The 20,297-nt window shown below is 40.8% G+C and overlaps 1 protein-coding gene across 1 annotated transcript in view; it reads right to left on the bottom strand.

Annotated features, from left to right (window-relative positions):
* The window catches only part of PRMT5 (protein arginine methyltransferase 5), a 44,805-nt gene that overhangs the window by 15,481 nt on the left and 9,027 nt on the right, over window positions 1–20,297 (bottom strand). Inside the window, exons 4-14 of the mRNA XM_073632470.1 lie at window positions 16,774–16,908; window positions 16,579–16,697; window positions 16,456–16,505; window positions 15,562–15,725; window positions 14,997–15,158; window positions 14,361–14,438; window positions 9,438–9,496; window positions 7,872–7,994; window positions 7,616–7,791; window positions 6,236–6,345; window positions 2,526–2,619 (exon numbers count right to left, since the gene is read on the bottom strand). Coding sequence (XP_073488571.1) covers window positions 2,526–2,619; window positions 6,236–6,345; window positions 7,616–7,791; window positions 7,872–7,994; window positions 9,438–9,496; window positions 14,361–14,438; window positions 14,997–15,158; window positions 15,562–15,725; window positions 16,456–16,505; window positions 16,579–16,697; window positions 16,774–16,908 — 1,270 coding nt within the window. The remainder of the gene's footprint in view (window positions 1–2,525; window positions 2,620–6,235; window positions 6,346–7,615; window positions 7,792–7,871; window positions 7,995–9,437; window positions 9,497–14,360; window positions 14,439–14,996; window positions 15,159–15,561; window positions 15,726–16,455; window positions 16,506–16,578; window positions 16,698–16,773; window positions 16,909–20,297) is intronic.

Genomic DNA, 20,297 nt, shown 5'->3' with positions numbered 1-20,297 from the left:
TAAAAATGCCATAAAACTATCCCCTATTTTGTAAACGCTATAACTTTTGCGCAAACCGATCAATAAATCGCTTATAGCGATTTTTACCAAAAATATGTAGAAGAATACATATCGGCCTCAACTGAGGAAAAAAAAAAAAGTTTTTTTATATATTTTTTGGGGATATTATAGCAAAAAATAATGCGTTTTTTTTCAAAATTGACTCTCTTTTTTTGTTTATCGTGCAAAAAATAAAAAGCACAGGGTTGATCAAATACCACCAAAAAAAAGCTCTATTTGTGGGAAAAAAGGACGTCAATTTTGTTTGGGAGCCACGTCGCACGACCACACAATTGTCAGTTAAAGCGACGCAGTGCCGAATCCCAAAAAGTGCTCTGGTCAGGAAGGGGGTAAATTCTTCCGGGGCTGAAGTGGTTAAGTTTTGCGTATACACACTAAAATGCGTTTCGTCTGTTATCATCTGGAGAGATTTCCCATCACCCCAATAGGGACACCTGGCACACAAAAATTGACACAGACTCCAACCCTTCTCTGCTATCAACAAGATGGATTTTGCCTGGAGCTGGGCTTTACATTTTTCATGGCAAAATGTAGCTTTGACTTACAAATGGTGTATTTGTGCATAAATTTAGATTAAAGCGGGGTTCCACTCAAATTTTGAACTTAATCTTACCCCCTTCAGTTAATTGCATAGATGTTCAAATGCCGCACAAAATTTTTTTTTATCGCTGTAATTACCTTTATATTGTACTTTATTGTGGCACTTCCTGTCTCTCCTCCCATGGGAGTAGGCGTGTTTATTGCCTTTCCCCGGCGCCGCACTGTCTCCTGGGAGCTTAGTGTCAGGCTTCCCAAGATTCAGTGGGGAAACAATGATCATGCGTGTGAACAAGCTGTGAATGAACAGCATTCACCGTATCCAGGAAATCAATGCTTGTGGGCTTCACATGCCCACAAGCAAGATGGAAACAGCCAGCATCACATTTTTTAAAGTTATTCTTCAGTACGAAAACAGACAGACAGAGGCGGAAATATTACACCCAAACTGCGAGTATTATTTTGGGGTTAGCAAAGTGTCTCAATGACCTAAAAAAAAAAAAAAAAAGCATTGGTCGCCGGACTCCCGCTTTAATGAAGCTGATGGTGAAACATGTTGAAAGGAGTACAGCCACTTTCATAAGCCATACATATGTGAAGTGTTTTTTCTATAAAGTAAAATTTCAAGACCATACAACCATATGGGTGGAGTCTGAAAAACATTTTGTTATTTTAGGTGACTGAAAAGTAAAATGAATTGTGAAACCTATACTGGATTTTCTTTAAAGAATTGTGTGTTCACCACAATATGGTTGATATGACGATCCCAATATCCTCTTTTTTTTATATTCACGTCATGTCGTAATAAAGAAAAAAATTATTTTAACAGTCTTTGATTGCTCCTTTTCTGGCACCTATAAAGTCTCATCCTCATTTTAGACCCCTTTCACACTGGGGTGCTTTTCAGGCGTTTTAGTGCTAAAAATAGCCCCTGTAAAGCACCTCCCATGTCTCCCCAGTGTGAAAGCCGGAGTGCTTTCACACTGGGGCGGTGCACTTGCAGGACGGGGAAAAAAAAAAGTCCTGCAAGCAGCATCTATAAGGGGAAGTGCAAAAACGCCCTGCCCATTGATATGAATGGGCAGTGCTACCAAAGCACCTGCAAAGTGCTTCGGCAGCTCAACACAGTCACTTTTAACCTTTCTTGGGCCGCTAGTGGAGGTTAAAAGCACACCGCTGGCGGTTGAAAAGCGCCACTAAAACAAACAAACCCCCTGCCCCAGTGTGAGAGAGTAGCCCAAGGGACATAATATATAGGATTCCACTTTGGGGATGAGGTGCCCAATGATCACTCCCTTCACCACCAGTTATATTATATACTAATAAAAGATACGTTTGAAACTATGACAAACACACAAGTCTATTTTCCAAAGCTCAAATAAATTCTTTGACTTCATAGTTCATAAAGAAATCACTTGAAATGTCTTGTTGACTAGCCAACCAGATATATGCTTACAACCTCTGCCTGGAGCTGAACCAAGAAAATGCAAGTACAAATAAAACAGAGCGGGGGGAAAAAAAAAAAAAAATCAAAATAACTCCCCATCAAGTCTTCCTATCCTTCCCCCACCCCTTTTTTTTCCCCAGAGTTCAGAATTGCAGCCCTTCATACACTGAAAGGCAAACCCTGTTTCTGTGGCAGGATAAACCCGTTTAGGTAGCAGTGAGTCTTCTGGGAAGAGGTTAACATGGTTCTTTTCATTATGTTCTAGATCTGTAACCGTGTAGGATTATGGTTATTTTTCTAAGATTTTGTATTCCTTTTTGGGCCGTGCGGCCCAGGGGGTTTCCCATTTGTCTTTTCATTGCATTTTATACTTTGATAAAAAAGTTAAAGAATTAAAATACATCAAAAATATTTTTGAATGCATTACAAGAAACCTAAATCTGCTATTTTCTATGTACAGTAGACCATATTTCCCCCTCACCTGTATTTGGATGCTTGAACGTGAAACACTGTAATGGTTCTGCGAGCTGGTGGAAGTTGTGCAGTCGAACAACATAGGGCATCTCAAACTGGGCCTGCAATATAAAGGGATACAAGGTGATTAACTCAGATGGCAGGAAAAGCATAAAACATACTATAATAGCTATACTATCACTGCTATTGCCAAATTATATATTTTTAAGCATCTGGTGAGTATCTAGTTAGCTAGCCAAGCTTACACTGAAGAAAGGTAGAAAGATAAAATATTGATGGCTTAGGTTCCATACACACCGCATCACTAGGGCCCCAAGACCTAAATATATTAACGCAACAGATTTCATGTGTACAAGCATGTAATGAAGCAGATGCTTTGCTTTGTACTTGAATGGATGATGCCTGCTGCTTGACACCACCAACACGCCAGCACCTGTTCTTGTTAATTGCTCCCCAAAGAGGACTCCTTAGATGGCTGAACCAAACCAAGCTTTGACTGAAAGTTTTACAGCACTGGGAAGAAAGTGCACGTGGATCTAATAGATCAGGACTAGGCTATGTGACTAAATAGATTCTAGCATCAGATTATTTTTTTTTCATGTTCAGTACATGCATGCAAATCAACGTGTAAAAGCAGCCTATAGATGGTTCAATTTTCTTTTCTTCTTTCAGTGTTGATGGGGGAATGGCTCCCGCAGCACTATTGCGTTCTGCCAGCGAGGGGGTGGGTGGTTGCGGGCAGCATTCCCTGCCCGCAGAACACAATGAATACTGCTATTGGCTATAGCCACCAGCAGTATTCGCATGTAAAAAAATCCAACAGGCTGGTTGTACCCAAGTTGATCGCTGGAGCAACTTGGGTACAATCAGCCTGCCCATGGATGGATCGAATCTTGGCCGGTCCCTGCTGAACCGACCATATTTTAATCCCAGTATGACCAGCTAAACACTTACAAGCATAAAATACTTGTCACATAGATCACAGCAATCCCTTGACAATACCTTAGGCCTGCTTCACACTGTTGCGGGTGGTTGCCGCTGCGGGCCACCAGCACCGAAAAACGCAGGAGATGCACACGTGAAATCACAGCAGCCGCTTCCCACACTGGGAACTGCAATGCACTAGCAGTCTCCATGTGGGCTGCAATTTTAGAAGCAGGGACCTTTTCCCTGCGTTTTCAGAAGCACGGCTGCCTACAAATTAATGGGCTGCTATGCTCATGTAACGTGAAGCTTGCAGAGCCGCAGTAGTGTGCACCAGGCCGTAGCCTCCCTGGCGGTTTTCCCCGAGTGTGGCTCGGGGTTAAAATTCAGCACCATTAGCGGTAACCCCGAGCCACACTCGGGATTACATCGCAGGATCCTGGTGCCCCCTTACTTACCTTGTCCCCGGGATCCTGCGATGTCCCCCGCAGTGTCTGCGGGCTGTGTCCTCCTCCGAAGCCTCTCTGTGTCAGGCTCCGTTCCCTGCGAGCGTCGCGACGCACGGGGGCGGAGCCTGGCGGCAAATTAAGAAAAAAAGTAAAAATCATAACACATACAGTACTGTAATCTTACAGATTACAGTACTGTATGAAATGATTTCACATCCCTTTTGTCCCCAGTGCTTTGGCCCATGCCCTGCATGCAGTTTTACATGATATACACTGTTCTTTCTGCCTGGAAACTGGAGATTGTCCATAGCAACCAAAAAGTGTCCCTTTACGTCAAAAGTGGCTTTAGACCAGCTAGAAAACCGCGATAGTAAATTAGAACACTTGCAGAATTGAGCGATAGTGAATCGTGGGGAAATTTATTTTATTACTATTTATTTTTATTATTTTTAATTATTTATTTTTATTTATTATATTATAATTTATGTTTTTGTGTTTCAAACTTTATCATACCCGGGATATCTACTAGACTCTGGTTTGGACAGATTTAAGTGTGTTATTGTTAAGATTTACAGACCTACAATATAAAACGCCAAATTTCCATGCAAAATAATTGTACCGCTTTCAGCACCTAAAATCTAAAAGAATCATACCGCCAGGGAGGTTAATCTGCTATTCTCAGAATATTGGCAGTACCTTTGTTTAGCCATTTCTGGTATCAACAGCTACCCCCCCCCCTCCACCCAGAGATAGTGGCACAGATATGACAATTATTTAATCCTGGAAACTGTACAGTTCCTTGCCATGTTCAAATGTCTGACAAATCATCCCCCTGCTGCAGGCCTTCACCCTAAGTTTACCATGTTGCAGTCTGATCACTGAAAGGAATTTTTTTGGGTGGGGGGGGCACCTGCTTTTGTCTACAGCAGACTGAAGACATTTTAGCCTAGTAAATATGTTTTATTAAAAATTACTGTTGCTGTACATTGTGACACATCAGCAATTATTACATATTACAGCCTGTAATTTTATAGAAAGGTATGCTTGAGGAATCTGTTCAATACTTTGTGTCATCGACAAATTCTATAAACCAAGTACCAGTGCCAAACCATAGAATAGATTACTACAGGATTTTTTTTCATTACATGTATAGAATTCTATTTTGCATACAATACATGCTACTTACATTATTATTATTCAGGATTTATATAGCGCCAACAGTTTGTGCAGCGCTTAACAAAATGAAGGCAGACATTAGTTGCATTAAAATTTGGTACAAGAGGAATCAGAGAACACTGCTCGCTAGAGCTTACATTCGGTCTTACTGAAAATACATAGAGCGCCCTCAGGGCAGAGAAATGGAATGGCATGAATCTCTCCTGGGACTCATTAAGGTAGGTAGGTGTGTGTGTGTGTGTGTGTGTGTGTCAGACTAGCAGAAATGTCATCCTATTCACAACAAAGTAAAAAGGACACCCTAAATGTTGTGGGCTGATTTGACAGGAGTACTTGGTAAAATAAAGTCAACCATAGATAGTTTGAATCCTGGCAGGTGCAGCTGAGATTCAAGCCATGTATTGTAAGCTCTTCTGAGCAGGGCCCTCCTAATCCTCTTGTATTTTTTTGTATTATAACTGTATTGTCTCCTTTTTATATTGTAAAGCGCTGCGTAAACTGTTGGCGCTATACAAGTCCTGAATAATAATAATAATAATAATAATAATAATAAAAATAAATAATAAAAATAAATAAAAATAATAATAATAATAATAATAATAATAATAAATAATAAATGGGCAGGCTCAATTGACTTGGGTACAACCAGCATTTTGGATTGTCTGCGGCTATAGCTGCTAGCAATAATCACTGTGTTCTAGCAGGAACAGCTCCCCACGCACCCCCCCCCCCCCCCCCCCAGGAGAACACAATAGCTCCGTGGGAGAGATTTCCCCATCAACACTGACTGACTGTGTTGATGGGGGAATTAAACGATTTTCGTTCCTGCAACCCATAGAGGAAAGAAAAAAAAATTGCAACATCTATGGCCTGACTTTTGTACTTACCCTGCCACCCTAAAAAAGTACATTAAGGGGTATCATAATTCATAACAGATAAACAGTCAGGTTTATATTGCCGCCTCTACTCCTCCACTACCCAATGTCTCAGATTTGCGAGGAACAATAAAGGACCAGCAAAAAGATAAGATGGGCGAGACCCCTCTTACTCTCTCTAATCTCATATTGAGAATGTATACAAAATGATGTATAATGAAATATAATTTTAAGTGTTTGCCATCACAGTCTCAGGAGGAGCTTCAACTTTGACAATTACTAGTCTGACTCACCTCCGGGTCTCTGTCTTTTTCTCTGCATGCTCTGACTTCATTGTAAAGTTTAGAGGAAGAGATTGGAGCCAAATAAGAAGTGTATTCTCCAGGAATACTAACACCACCCTCTGTTAGAACAAGAAAGTCTGAGTTAAGCAACAGGAATGGGTCATGAAAACATATGCTTGTCATAGAAAGTCTGATATTCTAGACCCTAAAAGGCTCACTTTTTAATTTTTGCCGCATGCATTTTCTATTGAAAATTGTTAGAAACATCAAAACAAGTCACCACACATAAAAAAAAAAAAAAAAAAAAAAATCAGTGTACACACTGATGCAATATGAAAGCCCGTTAAAATGTGTGGCTATACATATTAACCACTTCAGCCCCAGAAGGATTTACCCCCTTCCTGAACAGAGGACTTTTTGCGATACAGCACTGCGTAATTTTAAACTGACAACTGCGCGGTTGTGCGACATTGCACCCAAACAAAATTGAGGTCCTCTTTTTTTCCCCACAAATAGAGCTTTCTTTTGGTGGTATTTGATCACCTCTGCGGTTTTTATTTTTTGCTCTATAAACAAAAAAAATAATATTTTTTACTTTTTGCTATAAGTATCCCCCCCCCCCCCCCCCCCAAATATAAAAAAAAATAAATTTTTTTCAGTTTATGCCAATATGTATTCTTCTACTTAAAATCGCAATAAGTGTATATTGATTGGTTGGCGCAAAACTTAGTCTACAAAATAGGGGAAAGATTTATGGCATTTTTATTATTAATGGCGGTGATCTGTGTTTTTCATCGTGACTGTGACATTATGGCGGACACATTGGGCAATATTTTGGGGCTATTGTCATTTATAAAGCAATCAGTGCTATAAAAATGCACGGATTACTGTGTAAATGACACTGGCAGGAAAGGGGTTAAACACTAGTGGGCGATCAAGGTGTTAAGTGTGTCCTGGGGAGTGATTCTAACTGGGGGGGGGGGGGGGGGAGAGAGATTGTCTCACTAGAACATGACAGATCACTGCTCCCGATGACAGGGAGCAGTAGATCTCTGTCATGTTGCTAAGCAGAACAGGGAAATGCCTTGTTTAGAAAGGCATCTCCCCGTCCTGCCGCTCTGTGACACGATCGCGGGCCCCCGGCGACCATAGAGTCCGTGGGACCAGCAGGTACGGTCACGGAGTATGCGCACCCCGCGCGTGCCCACAATTTAAATAGAACGTACCTGTACGCCCATTTACCCAGCTGTGCCATTGTTCCGACGTATATCGTCGTGCGCTGGTTGGCATGTGGTTAATGTACGCTGAGGTGCATTTCCATTGATTTTGCCACCTGCGATAGAAGGATAAAATTGAACAGGCCCTAAACAAAAGTGAAGGTTAAAAAACCTTTAAGGAAATGCTGGGCTCCATCCAGACACTCAGGGGACAGTTCGTTGTCTCCAAATGACCCCAAGAGTTCACTGACAATGATATCGGCTTTCTCTGGAGGATTCCACTCTCGCATGTCATTGGACACAACAGTTACTTGACTACCCCATTCTTCATAGCGCCACCCTTCCAACCTGCAAAACATATCAGAAATGGTAATAGGAGGGTGTCATGATGTTAGTAATCAGTAGAGAATTTGGGCTCTCAAACTCACGTGATTACTGCATTAGGATTCTTCTCTACAGCATATACTTTAATCTTACGCTCCGCTTGCTTGGCAGCTCTCAGGGATGCATTTACCAGAGGTCCCCGGCCTGCTCCAAGAACCATCAAAATCCTATGAACAAAAATTGAATACTTAAGTGGTACTAAAAAGGCAAAATCATCAATGGCATATATGATGCAATCCGACACTAGTATTCATAAAGCAGTCTTCAGTATTTCTAATTTTTAACCTGCTGATCCCGCTGTTATTGTTCAAATTTCTTAAATCACTCTTCCTTTACTGCACTTTAGCAGAAAGACAGTTACATCATGGCTCTGTTTCACAAGGGTGTCCGTTTATGTCTTCCCGGAACCATGCCCCACTGCACGACCCCCTGGGACACGCATCTAGCAGGCTTTGCGTTTGCTGTGTCCTGCGGATCAATCACAGATCAGGGTAAAGGGCCCATAACAGTGGCCCTTTACATTGTGATCAGCTGTGATGTGATACAGTGGATTACATGGTAAAACAGACTTGCCGGTTATTCGCAGTTCCTACCTCACGTGCTGTCACAGCATGAGGAAATCAAAGTCGGTAACTGGTAAGTGTCACAGGGAATATGTACACAGATAATCAGTGCACATAAAGTGAAGGAGAATAATTTGCTAAATTTTATAACTGAAAAAAAAAAAAAAAAAAAAAGCAGAAGAAAAGAAAAGTAGTTTAAAATGTCTTCTTATTTGTTTAGCAAAGACAAAAAAAGCCCCAATGGTGATTAAATACCACCAAAAGAAAGCTCCATTTGTGTGTATTTTTTTTAATAAAAACGTCATCTGTACAGTGCTGCATGACTGTGCAATTGTCAAAGTGCAACAGCACTGAAAGCTGAAAATTGGCCTGGGTAGGAAGGGGGTGAAATAAATATCTCCCAATTTTTATTTTTTTTTAAAACACCACACATTTCTTCATCATTTTAGGCCAATATATATTGCTTCTACATTTTTTTTTTATAAACCAAAAAAAGAAAAAAAAAAAGAAAAAAAAAAAAAAAAAAAAAAAAAAAAAAAAGGTATAATGTTTGGGGGTTATAAGCAATTTGCAAGCAAAAAATACCGATTTAAACTTGTACACAAAGAGTGCCAGAAAAGGCCTGTTTTTCAAGTGGTTAATAACTGACCATACTAAACAGTTGAACACACTGTGGTCAGTTCTCCAACTATGCTGGGAACTCCCCAGCTGCTGTTGAGAGCTCCCTCCTCCCCCCTGCAGCCATCACTGGCTGGCACAGGGGGAGCACATGACTGGATCGGGCTGAGAATAAATAAGTATATAAATATTTATTTTTCAAGGGTTAGTCAGTATAGGTGTTAGGAAGGAAGAAGACGGGGCTGGAATTCTACTTTAAACACACCGACATTAGTAAAAGAGGAAAAAAAACAAAAACAAAAACAAAAAAAACAAAAAAAAAAACAAACAACACACACAACACACACCACAAATAGACAATATAAAGACTGACCTGATTGCAAAGGCAATACAATCAGATAAATTCATACCAATCAAAAGCACACTTACTGTATGTTGGTATCCTTTTCTTCCTCTGGGACTCTGTCCAGCAAACACTTATACACAGCCTAAATAGGAAACAAACTGTCAGACGTTCCATATCAAAACCCCACTTCGGGCTAAAACCTTTTCTTTTTAAAGTGGAGTTCCACCCCCTTTTACAACTCTTCAGCATCCCTCACTAAACTGTGCACTGTAAACGAATTGGATATTTTATTTTTTTTCTCAGCACCTACTGTATATCTGCTGTATTCATTTTTCATTTCCTCCTTCCTGGCCGTGGCCCATCGCATCATTTCCTGTTTGCAATGCCTTCTGGGAAGGGGCGGCAACTTCCTCTGACACTGCCGTTGCTATGGAAACCTGACCTGAAACCTATTACACTGCTTGTGCTGCACTGAGCATGTGCGAGATCTGCAAGGATGAGCTGCAGGAAGAAATACAGTCTGGCTTCAGATGCCCACGGACTGCTGTAAGTTTATAAAATAAAAAACTACTGCTATAAACTAACAAAACAGACCTTAGTTTACAGACTAACTTTACTAGAATACATTAAGCGTATTATAGGGGTATTTTTATTTAGAAAAGTATAATTTCGGCCGGAACACCGCTTTAACCTTCCCCCCTCCAACCCATTATACTATGCATTTTTTGCCATTTAATTTTGAAGTCAAATTTACTCACACAAGTACTCTCCCTCCTGGTCCCAGAGTGGGGCTTTAAAGAAAATCTATTAGAATAAATACATAGGCTGCAATTGCTCATTTAATAAAGAATGTTTACTGGTTGTGACACTTTCCAGAGAACTCAATGTTCAATTGGGTTCCTATTGGTATATACTTTGGATGTGCCCTCATACCAATAGTTCACTAGTTGCCAAGTGGTTAGTACTGCCACCTAGCAGCACTAGGGTCATCTGTTCAAATGCCAACCATAGCACCAACTGCCTGGAGTTTGCATGTTCTCCCTGTGCAGGTTTCCTCAGGGTACTCCGGTTTCCTCCCACACTCCAAAGACATACTGGTAGGTTATCTAAAATTGGCCCTAGTATGTGTATGTATGAATGTGAGTTAGGGACCTTTGAGGGTAAGGGGAGAGATGATAGAGATGATAGAGATAGAGATGATAGAGATAGAGATGATAGAGATAGAGATGATAGAGATAGAGATGATAGAGATAGAGATGATAGAGATAGAGATGATAGAGATAGAGATGATAGAGATAGAGATGATAGAGATAGAGATGATAGAGATAGAGATGATAGAGATAGAGATGATAGAGATAGAGATGATAGAGATAGAGATGATAGAGATAGAGATGATAGAGATAGAGATGATAGAGATAATAGAGATGATAGAGATAGAGATGATAGAGATGATAGAGCTAGAGATGATAGAGATGATAGAGCTAGAGATGATAGAGATAATAGAGCTAGAGATGATAGAGATAGAGCTAGAGATGATAGAGATAGAGCTAGAGATGATAGAGATAGAGCTAGAGATGATAGAGATAGAGCTAGAGATGATAGAGATAGAGCTAGAGATGATAGAGATAGAGCTAGAGATGATAGAGCTAGAGATGATAGAGCTAGAGATGATAGAGCTAGAGATGATAGAGCTAGAGATGATAGAGCTAGAGATGATAGAGCTAGAGATGATAGAGCTAGAGATGATAGAGCTAGAGATGATAGAGCTAGAGATGATAGAGATAGAGATATAGCTGTGTTAAGTGATGCCGTGATATACAGTGGGGACGGAAAGTATTCACCCCCCCTTAAATTTTTCACTCTGTTATAGTGCAGCCATTTGCTAAAATCATTTAAGTTCATTTTTTCCCTCATTAATGTACACACAGCACCCCATATTGACAGAAAAACACAGAATTGATGACATTTTTGCAGATTTATTAAAAAAGAAAAACTGAAATATCACATGGTCCTAAGTATTCAGACCCTACGCTGTGACACTCATATTTAACTCAGTCTCCTCTCCTCCAGCAATTGCAATATGCATTAATAAGAATCACTGAGGTTCAGTTGTTTTGCTTCCCTGGAGATTGCTCATGCTGATTATTGCTGTTTTAAATGCCCGTTTCTACTTTTTAATAAAACAATGTTTTAGAAAGTACTTCACTAAAGGTGATTCTTATTAATGCATATTGCAACTGATGGAGGAGAGAAGACTCTGCTTCATCCTGTGACATCCTGTGGAGGAATATTTGTATAACAAGTGCTGCTAGACCTGTATGAAGTATGGGTCTCTAATTCAGGACCGAAATGTGGAGTGACAGCTTGGTAAGAACTGACTGAAGCATTCACCCCTGAATAAATGGAGACAGCTGAGACAGCCTGATCAAGCGGAGTCAGCTGCGGAAGACCGATAGACCCATAGACGGGACACTAAGAGTGGAGGAGGACTTCCATCTACGGTTATCCATAAGCGCCCATTACCCCCTGCAGGGGGTTCCGTCTTTTGGTGAGTGGGGACCTGATGGGGGGAGCACTACCAGTCACTTTTTGCTGCTGAGCACTGAAGTCACTTTGAAGAATTACAACTGGACACTACTCCTTTGCAATATACAATTGGTTGCATTATTTTTTTCTACACTGTGGGACTTTGTTTGTTTTTTGGATATATATTATTATTTTCATCTATTTTTATATGCACATGGAATTTATCTATGGACTTTAATTTAGGGCTGGATAATCTAGCTTGTGTTGCGATTTCTTTTTATATCCAATTTGCTCATGGTATACATTTATATATATCCAAAGGGATGTGTATGGTGAAGTCTGTATGACCACGCACAGCACTTTCTTCACATGTGGTTTATATGTATTGTTATTTATTTTACTACATTTGTGTATAAGTTACGGTTACACTTATCCCTGGATGGTACACTCACTTTTACCTATTTGGGATAGCACATTAATGTGTAGTTGTATAGTATAGACACCTCTGTCCCACAATCATATAGAATTTACACCATTTTCTTTTCCCACGTACCCTCCTGGTACACACACACTTTTAGGGTAGCGCCAACCACCCCATCCTCACACTTTTATACATTTTAAGTTCTCTTGGGAACTTACAGGGGGGGCTGCAACCCGTATTGTCCTGAGCGCGGAGCTTATCATTTATTGATTTATGGCAGAGTGGCCCGACGGAAGCCTCTCCTCAGTGCAAGACACATGAAAGCCTGCATGGAGTTTGCTAAAAAACAAAACAAAAAAAAAAAAACACCTGACGGACTCCAAGACGGTGAGAAATAAGATTCTCTGGTCTGATGAGACCAAGATAGAACTTTTTGGCCTTAATTCTAAGCGGTGTGGAGAAAACCAGGCACTGCTCATCACCTGTCCAATACAGTCCCAACAGTGAAGCATGGTGGTGGCAGCATCATCATGTGGGGGTGTTTTTCAGCTGCAGGGACAGGACGACTGATTGCAATCGAGGGAAAGATGAATGCGGCCAAGTACAGGGATATCCTTTACGAAAACCTTCTCCAGAGTGCTCAGGACCTCAGACTGGGCCGAAGGTTTACCTTCCAACAAGACAACGACCCTAAGCACACAGCTAAAATAACGAAGGAGTGGCTTCACAACAACTCCGTGACTGTTCTTGAATGGCCCAGCCAGAGCCCTGACTTAAACCCAATTGAGCATCTCTGGAGAGACCTAAAAATGGCTGTCCAACGTTTACCATCCAACCTGACAGAACTGGAGAGGATCTGCAAGGAGGAATGGCAGAGGATCCCCAAATCCAGGTGTGAAAAACTTGTTGCATCTCTCCCAAAAAGACTCATGGCTGTATTAGATCAAAAGGGTGCTTCTACAAAATACTAAGCAAAGGATCTGAATACTTAGGACCATGTGATATTTCAGTTTTTCTTTTTTAATAAATCTGCAAAAATGTCAACAATTCTGAGTTTTTCTGTCAATATGGGGTGCTGTGTGTACATTAATGAGGAAAAAAATGAACTTAAATGATTTTAGCAAATGGCCGCAATATAACAGAGTGAAAAATTTAAGGGGGTCTGAATACTTTCTGTCCCCACTGTAAGTACCTGAATTAAATCACAGGCTCATGGTTGCTATGAATAACAGTGTGGGGTTGTTTTGGGCTGCACAAATGCCACTGAACCCACTGACATAGGATGAGTAGAGATCTCTTTAATCTGACACCTGATGTTTCTTTTAGAATACAAGAAAGCCTCTCTGGCAGGGTAACGCTGCAACTAAAGCCTCACACACTACTAGGTTTTTTTTTTCGTTCAACCCAGCAAGCTGAACGAAAAAAAACCCAAAAAACTGACAGCTCAGATAGTACAGCGATCTCCTCCCCTGTTGTGCTAGTGTGCTCTGACGGGGGGGGGGGTTCATGGAAGCCCCCCTCCAGGACACTCAGGTCAGCTCTCTGAGCCACATTGGCTGAGAACAATGTTCGGGAGCCGGTCAGCAGACCTTTTTCGGTCATGATCCCTCGACAGAAGCCGGCCTGGCTGCTGTACACACGAGTCGAATGTCGGCCAGTTCAATAGAATGTGGTCTGACATTTGGCCCGTGTGTACTAGACTTTAATCTTGTTGAGGGAAGGTGGTTGTGCGATGAGGTGATAACATCCATGTAACATGATTTCCATCCCCTCCATTAACTACAAATGTGGGGATGGGAATATCCAACCACGCATCTAAATAGAAGAAAAAAAACCATGATAAAAGGCAACATAACAGTTGCAAGTTATTGCTTCACCTAGTGCACTGCAGTTATGCCTAAATGAAAAATAAGCCCTGGGCAAGCAGGACATGTTCCCTAAACTCATTTTGTAGCCTCAGTGGAGTGTAACATTTTACCCAAGAAACACATTGTAAAAACAGCATACCTAATCATGTACTCAAGCCAAACAAAATGTCTAGGGTAACATGCAACTGTACCTGTTGGTACTGTGAGTATTTCACTGGATCCTTCTCAAATACTTCATATGTCTGAGACTCCAAATTATCCATCAAAGGCTAAAAGATAAAAATATGATAATTTGTGTATTCGTCAAATGACATTTAATTAAAGTACAACAGTCATGAGAGGCATATGTGGGCTGCCATTACTGGCCTGCTTCTGAAATGCTAGCTCCTCAGATCTCTGGCTTTAACCCTTATACAACTGCATAATATGGGCAAAAGGGTGGGCTTCCAATGCGTTGCTGGGAGGCTATTTTTGTGTTGAAAGCGTGCTTACAGCACAGAGACAGAGTTGTTAAAAGACAACTCTTGTCCCTGGCTAATGACTTGTAATCGGTGGTACCAGCTCCTAATGGCATGACCACTGTGGCAGAAAATCTTTCCTGCCTGCCAGTGTTCAGACCCTTTTAAGGGGACACCATGGTGGGTAGGGAGGGGTTAATGCTTCGATGACATGAAACATGTCACAAATAAAATCAGAGTAAAGTCTGACTCTACCCTTGCTCTGGGGTTTGGAAGTCAAAGTACTGAAGCCAAAAACATTAGCATGACACACTGCTAACTAGAATTTCTAGGAGAGGTCAGCATTCTTTTGTTGAATAAAATGATTACCTGTAGTGGGGATTGCAAATAATCCTCATATCCTTTGGCAAACATCTCATAAGCATTGGGAGGAGGTCGGTTTTGACTTAAATACTCTAGATACTGTAAATATGAACAAAAATCTTTCTCCGAGTGATGATGTGAGCCCGAAATCACAAACTGCACCTCCAGCTGCAAAAGCAGAGAAACAAAAGATCAGTATAAGCAGCAAACAGTTAAACCTACCATACATGGCACGCATTTTGGCTGTTTTAGGCAATCAGCCAAAATTTAAGCCTTGGGTGGCCCTGTTGGCACTACCCAGGTTTACAAATTTCAACTGCAAAAACTGAAGGAACTGGGTGGAAAACTGTCAGCCAATAGGATGCAGTCATCAGTCGGGTATTCAGACAGATGTAAGTGCCGGCTGTCCAAATACAATTGTCATCAGTGGAGATTTCTCCAACTGCGCTGTTCAGCATGGAGGAATCTAGTGTAGATTTTGCTTGTTTCACCTGTGGCCTGAACCAAAGAAATCTGTGCATGTATGGCTAGCTTTAAACTCATGCTCTCCTAATAATGTACACCGTCTTACCTTAAATAATCGAAAGATAAGGCGCTGGTGCACTTTGGACAGAACAGGAAATCCTTTCTTGTTGGTTAGAAAAATGCAGGTAGGGAGAATGGCTGCCTTGATGGGTTCTCCCAGCCAACGGTCGATAATACTGCTACTAGGCAGGTCAGCACCCATTTCTATAGCTAAGGGTATAACGGAATAATAGCTCTGGTCAGACAAGGTTTAAAACTAAAATTTATGTACAGTTAAACAATTATAAGTATCTTGTCCGTATACAAATATTTAACGTGGTCACTGTTGACCAGTTTTGGAAGATGGATAGTTTGAAAAGGTCATCCTCACTATTAAAGAAACTTTTTTCACTTTTAGACAGAGTGGAGATGGATTAGAACACCCATTAGGTTTTTATTGCCATCTGTTCCCCCACTAGGGAGATTAACCCAATTTGTCCTGTTGACCACAGTCATTGAACTGTAAAAGAAAATCTCAAGTTTTGGGTTGTCCCTAGAAAAATAGGAGGGAAATTGTCCAATGGAGACACTAGTTGTGGTGACTTTGGGCACTCCAAGGGATTCCTTTAATTTGCAGGGATTTCCGCTCACTTCCCGTTTTGGCTATGGGACAGTAAGTGAAGGGGGACCATAAAAAAAAAAAAAAAAAAAAAAAAGTTTTGCCTATAGTTCTACTTTAATTCACAGCTTGTCAATTCGCTATCCCAAAACAGGCTTGCAGTTGGTAAAAGTAGAAACTCCTGACCTGCAAGCTAACACAATTTTACATCTCAGTAAGTAGCAAGTCAACAATATCATTCTCCACATTTCTAACCTTACAGGTTCCTTTTACGATGCATAGAATGCGTCACAGTTTACAACAGAATGTACGTAGATACAAAATGTAGCTTGGATATCTCACCTAAAGCAATTCTTTTGTTGTAATCACATAGGGTCCGGAAATGATGCCACCTAGGAGACATGTTATGTCTATAAGCACCAATTATCTGAAATGTGTCACACATTGCCATTTATGCTATCTTACCAAAGCCAAGTCCTTTCTTCCCCATCATTATCCTCCCCTTCAGACTGAGGTAATGGTTCATTGTCTATGAGGTCTTCTCGCAGATCATCTGGCGTCATTAATGGTACTCGCAGCCAGAACTAGTAAGCAGACAATGAGGGTCTAAGCAATTGTAAAAAGAGCAAGCACTGTATAAAAAGACAGTATTAGTCCTACCATTGTGGAATGATGACCAGTGTGAATGTGATTTGTTAGAAGCCGAGCCAAGTTGCTGTTATCCTCATTTGTAAGAGGTATCAGAAATGCAGGAAGACCTAGGTATGCTGAAAAATTTAACTCTTGTAGCAAAGCCTGTAACAAAAGAAACGATATACATTTTTGTTTCACAAATGCTGTGTTAGTTTATGATGTTTGAATTTCACAGATGCTTGGGAATGGACACACCCACCATTTGCATGCAAACATTTAGAGTTTTGCTTCATTTTGTTTTCTTCTTGACCACTGATTTATGTTGTGTTTTAGACTAAATAAGAACGATCACAAATAATCTACAGATATATTTTATTTGTGGTTTTTGGATGCAGCAGTGTGGCTTATATGATCACAGTTCTTTTCTTATTAAATAGCAAACTGCAATCTTTAAGACCAATGATGATCTCTACAAAAGTGCTATATGGAAAATTATGCCACACATGGTTTCCATTTGATACCACAGACCTTTTCTCCTCCTCCAACACAAAAAAAAAAAAAAAAAAAAAATCCAAGGACCAGATCCACAGTGAAATGGGTGTGCTGCAAGATGGTATTCAGAGTAGAGAAGGGTTAAAGTACATCTGTCTTTTTGTTGCCTGTGCCATCAAGGAAGTTTCCCTTTACTTCCTGTTCTCCCCAGACACACTAGGTAGGGAGATGAAATCTCCTACAGAGCAAACAAAACTACCCTCTTAGAGTTGTTACCAAAACAGATGTGCCCATCACCGTCTCAGTGACAATGACCACCAGGACAAATAGAGGTGGTGACTGGTGAACTGTTGCGGTTACTGCTTTTTAAGTATTAGCTGGAGCTCAGCTTCAATATGTTAGTGTATTTAAATCTGCTAGTACAACACTCCTCTGTCCCCAGACTAACAATGCTGCTGTGCCCCTTCATCCAGACTGTAGGCATTCTAACAGAAGAGGAGAGTTACTGGCCACATCAGATGAAAACAGAAAAAAAAAAAAAAAAAAAAAAAAAAAAAAAAAAAAAAAAAAGCTGATGCAGCCATCCCATGTAATGATTGGCAAGCTGCAACGTTACATTTTTGGCATTAATACTGCTTTAAGTTTTCAGTGAGGTAAAAACTTGACTGAAAAATTAGTCATGCAACACTGAAGCGAAATTTTTATATCTTTGAGACAGAGCTTTCTTTTGGTGGGGTTTAATCACCATTGAATACAAAAACACCCCCAAGAGACACTTTTTTGTAAAGACACCCGAAGGTGTTTGGTAAGAGGAGTATTTAGAAGTTATCATTTTTTGCCACAATTATACAGAAAACTGAATTTTTATTCACAAAAGTTGTCATTTTAATAAGACTTCATACAGTATGGGCATATTTACAATTACACCCAAAAACACTTTCTGATACTCTTCCCAAATAGGAGGATACTAAATGTGGGAGACTTTTTTTGCAGCCTAGTTACACTGAGGAGCCTAAAATCCAAGGAGCACCTTTAGGCTTCATGCACACGAGACTCTGGTGCAAATTCTGCTGAACACGTTTTTAAAAGCTGATACCGGCATGCCTGCAAAGCAGAGAATGATATTTGGGGCCCCGTATCTCGCTAGAAACCCCAAGATACGGGGCCCCAAATTCGGGTCGCAAAATGTCAAGCACTTCTGCAGCAGAGAATTACATTTTCCTACCTGAATTTGGGGCCCAATATCTTGGGGTCACTTGGTGCTAGGAATCCCAAATTTGGTGTGCAAATACAGTAGCACTGCAACATACCCAAAGCTGGGGTTCCTAGCACCAAGTGGCCCCGAGATATGGGGCCCCAAAGTCAGGTCATAAAATGTCATTCTCTGCTGCAGTTTACCATCATATTTGTGTTTTCTGGACCAAAAAATAGGGTTCCTTTAAAAACACTTATAAACTCAAAACGCGGCTAAACGCGGGTACCGGCATTTAGCCGCATTTGGCGTCTGAAACGTGGAAAACTTTTGTGTCTGAACCTATTTTTTTGCTTCTGGAAAAACAAGGTTAAAACACAACTGCCTAAAAACGCCAAAAAACGAGACTGTGTACATGGACACATAGGCTAACAATGAAGGAGTTCAGGGGCAGTTTAAAAAAAAAAAAAAAAAAAAAAAAAAAAAAAAAAAAAAAAGTGTCCAACTGCCTCTGAACGCGCGTTTAACAGCGTCTCGTGTGCATGAGGTCTTAGGCTTTCGAGGGACATTTTCTGATTACCTATAAATTGTGGTAGCTCTGAAGTGCCAGGACATTTGAAACACACAAAATTACTACATTTTAGAAAGCAGCCACCCCAAGATGAAAAAGGGAAACACTGGAAGCTCTGGCTCTCATTGGGCAAGGAGCTCCGATTTGTGCACAGCGACACTGGCTGCAGCGCTGCGTGAAAGGCAGGAAGGGAAAGCTTGTTGTGCATCATCGCCAGCATGTACATCCGATTGGTCAAAGGTCACAAGGTACAGAGCACCACTCAAAATGGCAAAAGGCCATTTCATTACAACAGCTGGTCCTATAGGGGTTAGAAGCAAATGTCTGTGCAATCCTAAATTACCACTACAGAGGTGCACCCGTTTTAGATTAGAGGTCGACCGATATGGGTTTTTCTCTGGCCGATGCCGATGCCGATATTTAGAAATCGCAGTGGCCGATGGCCGATATGTGATGCCGATTTTTTTGGGCCGATATATTAGGCCGATTTTTTTTTTTTTTTTTCCCCTTCATCTCATAAAATCTAACATTTAGACCCCTTTCACACTGGGGCTTTTTTCAGGCGCTTTTGGGCTAAAAATAGCGCCTGTAAAGTGCCTGTAAAACGGCTCCCCTGCAGTCTCAGTGTGATATCCCGAGAGCTTTCACACTGAGGCGATGCGCTGGCAGGATGTTAAAATAAAGTCCTGCAAGCAGCATCTTTGGAGCGGTGTATACCACCACTCCTGCCCATTGAAATGAATGCACACCGCTGCCAAAGCGCCTGCAAAGCGTTTTGGCAGCGGCGCTTCAGGCGCGCATTTAACCTCTTCCTCGGCTGCTGCTGGGTGATAAGCTCCCCGCTAGCAGCCGAATAGCGCCGCTAAAATGACGGTAAAGCGCCGCTAAAACTAGCAGCGTTTTACCGTCAACGCATGCCCGCTCCAGTGTGAAAGCAACCTAAAGTGATACAGAAATTTTTTTTACATTTAAACATTTATTAAACAAAACAAACCTCCAATCAGTTCACTTGTATGTAGAATTTAGATTAAAAAAAATATAAAAAAAAAACTATATCTTAAAAATTAATACACAAAAACAGGTAATCAAAACTTTTGGACAAAAAAAAATGGGCTAACTTTACTGCTTAGTTTTTTTTTTAAATTTATTAGTGTATTTTTTTTTTAAATTGCGTTTGAAAGACCGCTGCGCAAATACCGTGTGACATAAAATATTGCAACAACCGCTATTTTATTCCCTAGGGTCTCTGCTAAAAAAAATATATATAATGTTTGGGGGTTCTAAGTGATTTTCTAG

The sequence above is a fragment of the Aquarana catesbeiana genome, linkage group LG01 (genome assembly GCF_042186555.1).
Source record: "Aquarana catesbeiana isolate 2022-GZ linkage group LG01, ASM4218655v1, whole genome shotgun sequence".
Classification (NCBI taxonomy): Eukaryota; Metazoa; Chordata; class Amphibia; order Anura; family Ranidae; genus Aquarana; species Aquarana catesbeiana.
This window is presented reverse-complemented; position numbering and strand designations above follow the sequence as displayed.